The 4,200-nt window shown below is 33.1% G+C and overlaps 1 protein-coding gene across 1 annotated transcript in view; it reads right to left on the bottom strand.

Moving 5' to 3' along the window:
- Positions 1-1,865: 1,865 nt before the first annotated feature.
- LOC101494222 (actin-related protein 8-like) overlaps positions 1,866-4,200 on the bottom strand; it is a 7,576-nt gene continuing 5,241 nt past the window's right edge. Inside the window, exons 10-13 of the mRNA XM_004509562.4 lie at positions 4,152-4,200; positions 3,598-3,731; positions 3,340-3,458; positions 1,866-2,796 (exon numbers count right to left, since the gene is read on the bottom strand). Of these exons, the coding sequence (XP_004509619.1) occupies positions 2,719-2,796; positions 3,340-3,458; positions 3,598-3,731; positions 4,152-4,200 (380 nt within the window). The 3' untranslated portion in view covers positions 1,866-2,718. The remainder of the gene's footprint in view (positions 2,797-3,339; positions 3,459-3,597; positions 3,732-4,151) is intronic.

The following is a 4,200-nucleotide window of genomic DNA, read 5'->3' as shown; positions in this document are numbered from 1 at the left end:
TTCCGATATATATTCTTAATATATGCTCTTAAACCCTTAGGGATCTATATATGTATATATGTAGTAAACGATTAATAATTGAGTGAGTAAAGTCAGAATTGATTTTACTTAATATAAAAAGTAAGAATACTATATTTAAGTCACGAATTTCAAAGTTGTATACTTAAAATTACAACTATAAAAGTTGCAATAAAATATAATCTAAATATAAGGATGATTAAAACAAAATATATTAAAGAAAGAAAAATAAAATGAAGGGTAAGATATGAAGAATTGTGAGGCCAACAATGATTTGGCGTGGCACACTGGTGAAGGATAAATATCGCTGTCGAAATTAAATATTTTGTATCGAATTTGAAAAATGACAAATGAGATTTATTAAGGGATGATGGTGAAGAAAAGTTTGGAGGGACATTGTGGAGTGGTGGTAACAAGTTCCACGTAAACAAAAATCGACGTTGGGAAATAGTGACCAATGACAAATATGAATATTATTAATTACTATTGTTGTTTAAAACAGAGACCACATGTGACTTGATCCTAACTTGTGTAATTGTTGCCTTTATGTTTATATTTTTGATCATAATAAAAACACAACGAACGGAACGAATGGATCATAGTGAGTCTCTTTCGCTGTCAATGATCCCAAACCTGAACACGAGAACAGGGAATTTGACATGACCTTTTTTGGACACCATGCTCTTTATTTTTAGAATCAAAAAGTGAAACATCATTTCTCACTAGGAGTAAAATATTAGAGTCAATAACTTACTTTCTCCTTCCATTTATCTGGATTGTGTTCCAAACTGAAAAAAGAGCTAAATTATGTGGTCTTAATCTATAAGCCACCATAATTGGAAAAAAAAATATTCAATACAACTTTCAACTTTTTAAATCTTCCTATTTTTTTTATTGAGTTATTAACTTTAAATTTAATTTTATTGTGTTATTTTATAATGCAACGATAAATATTGAATCAGTTTTAAAAATTATGGAGGTTGATGATGAACATTTGTTTTACTCAAGGATCTAGGTGAAAAAATTATCTATTTTATTATATATTTTGAATTGATGGACCATTTATTTAGTTTGTAAACTATTTCCTCATGTCTCAAATATAAGAGAAAGCGGATCAGCAAAAATAGATATATATAGTCCAAATTTTAGATTAAATATATCAATTTTTGTTGATCTAACTTTATCTTATATTTAAGATTAGAAGGAGTATGAGTATATTATTATGTAAGGCATACTTAGGCTATCTACTTTGTTATTTAGGACTTCATTTTGATATCTCTAAAATGGCACTTTGTAAAAAGTACTCTAAACTAAGTGATACATTTGTTACCTCAATTATGGGGTGTTATATCTTGTAATTTTATTTTATTATCTCTACTATGGTTAGTGGTGATTAATGATTTTTTTTGTTATAATTTTTATTTATTAAAATAGAAAAATATCAAAAGAAAAACAGATCAGATCAAACTGTCCAATTGGTCCATATAGCCCATACTAGGCGAGTCAATCTTGATAAATTGTAGACCAATAACAAAGTGGGTCGGACCAAATTGGATCATTCATATGATCAGAACTGTCGAACCAAAGGGGGTGGGTCAGGCTAGGCCCATTTGCTAGCACCTGATCCACACAAGTATCCATATGTGTAAGTATTTTTGTCATGAAGTTGTGTTCATCAATAGGTTGTCCAAGTGAGAATGAAATGAGTCTCTCCCCTCCTAGTAGTGTGGTTAAAATTGTGATGGAAGGAATATGTCTAGCCATATGCCCATGTGCTATGCTACATGAATGAAGGAGAGTATTAAAAGGACATAATGGGTCCTTTCTGTGTGGATTTGCAATTAATATAGGATGTTTAAGTTCCTCCATGGTTTGAATTGCCATTAATTGATATGAATGGGATCTAATGCAGTATAGTCATGTCTGTCATCAAATCATTGACATGCTAGTACATGCCATAAATACAATAATAAAATTCAACAAAATAGATTCAAACAATTAGTTTGAAAGAAATTGTAGCAACAATAGCAGATTCCTCAACAATTAATGCAGCAGCTCATCCTAAAGACCTAAACCATCCTTTGAAGGCACGGTTAAACAAATGGCCACTAATTTCATAAAGCATCAAAAAAAAAAAAAAAATTGAAGCTCTTGTCCAAAATGAATGTGGATCCTCTCATGTAATATGAGGGTCATGTTAAATCTCCATCTATTCAAATGGTGAGAAAGAGGGGGTTTACAATTAAACAGCGAGGAGAGTTAAGAGCGGAGATTGGAGAATTGGGCTGGTCTAAACATATAGTTTTACTTATATGGTCGCTATTATTTGCATTTCCACTTTGCCATTACATTCTTTTCTAGTTTTGGCTCTCTTCAAATGTATACTTCTGGGCGGTACCAAGTCAGTATGTATTTATGATACATTAAATCCTTCTGCTTGTGGATATGATCTTACACTGTATTAACACATTTTAACATGGTACAGTTACATTACAGTATGAGACATAATGAAGTCTCTTGTCTTATTTTCATTCTAAACAAACTGGATGCTTGTTAAGGGCCAGCAAAGCTATGCATAATGTATTGTTACTAAAGTAAAACTAAAATCACTCCTCTGGTGTTGCTGCCCCTTGAAGGAAATTATGAAGCAGAGATACAGAATAATTTTATCATCGAGAACAGAAGATTCAGTCAAAGTAATCACCATTTTCGGTTGAGTTTAGACTTCTGGCGAAACTGCTTCTTTGTTGTACACCATGGGGCAGGAAAGGTGCTCAACTGAACATAATGCACAAACAGTCAGGTCTACTGAGGCCCAAACTATTTATCATGTAACCATAAGTAAGCCGACACAAAGTTGTTATTCGGTCTATATATTAAGTCTAACTCATCTTTACAAAAACGACTTATAAAATTAAGGATGTCACTCTTTATAAACTTTTTTCAGGCCTTATCTCTTTTCAATGTAGCACTTGAGTTTTTCCAATTACACCCCCTTACACCTATATTGGACTTGGTGTGGGGATAACTTGGTGGTTGCCCCGATCAATAAGCTTTGATACCATATTATATTTTTACATTGAGTCTAACCTATCCTTACAAAAACGACTTGTAAGCTGAAGAGTGTCATTTTTTATAAACATTTTTTAGGTCTCGTCACTTTTCAGTGTGAGACTTGAGTTTTTATTGATAAGTGTTAATGAAAATCAAGTCAATTCAGTTTTTAGAAAGGTTAATATGTTTGGCCTCGATCATCATAAAAGTTAGGTCCTGTGGAGCAAGGAATATGCGAATGTTTAAAAGATATAGTGGATAGCTCACACTGCCAATAAGCTTTGCACCAAACCATGCAGTGTCCGCACCATGTGGAGGAGGGATGACTCTGATTCCATTCGACATATGAGGAGGAAGTAACGAATGAAGTTCCTTCTCTAACCTTTCTGAAGCATATGATCCCCAAAGTAGAGTTAGAAAAAATCTTAATGGTAGCCAATAACCAGATGTACTGTGTCACGGTTCCATTTCATCTTTATGGTCAAACACAGAGAGAAAAAGTGCCAAATAAAAAGAGACATTTACCTGCTAAACCTGGCAAACATGCAGACCCTCCCGACAAAACAATGGTCTTAAACCAATCACTGCCGCCTGCTAATTCTGCAGAATAACAGTGGTCCATACAGAGAGCTATGGCCTGGTGCAAACCCATTGCTCGCCTATACCAAAATGTACACAGTATTGTTAAGCTTGGAAAATATAAACAAATACGATGGAGAGGAATCAGAATCAATTATCATACATCATACTGCATGATTTAAATGATTATCACATCTCACCATATCATATAAGTACTGTATGATTTAGATTTATTAGTTTTTGAATGAGTTAAATGCCTCCAAATGAATATTACTGAAGTTGTACAAAGTTTAAAATTAGTATCACCTTATTCCAACGATACCAGACATGCCACTAATTATTGAAAATGGTTTGAAATCATAAAGAACAAAAGTGAAATATAAACAGGTCCTGTCAGTTATCAAGCAAAGCCTAAATCATGGCAGACCTGAATATAATCTAGGAAGCAAACCTGTATACTCATATTTTGCAACAAGATTGAAAGAAGTAGAAAAACTTACAGCCCACAAAGACGTGGCTGGAATAAGATCTCTCCTGTTTGAAACCGCT

Source organism: Cicer arietinum, chromosome 7 (assembly GCF_000331145.2).
Source record: "Cicer arietinum cultivar CDC Frontier isolate Library 1 chromosome 7, Cicar.CDCFrontier_v2.0, whole genome shotgun sequence".
Lineage (NCBI taxonomy): Eukaryota > Viridiplantae > Streptophyta > Magnoliopsida > Fabales > Fabaceae > Cicer > Cicer arietinum.
This window is presented reverse-complemented; position numbering and strand designations above follow the sequence as displayed.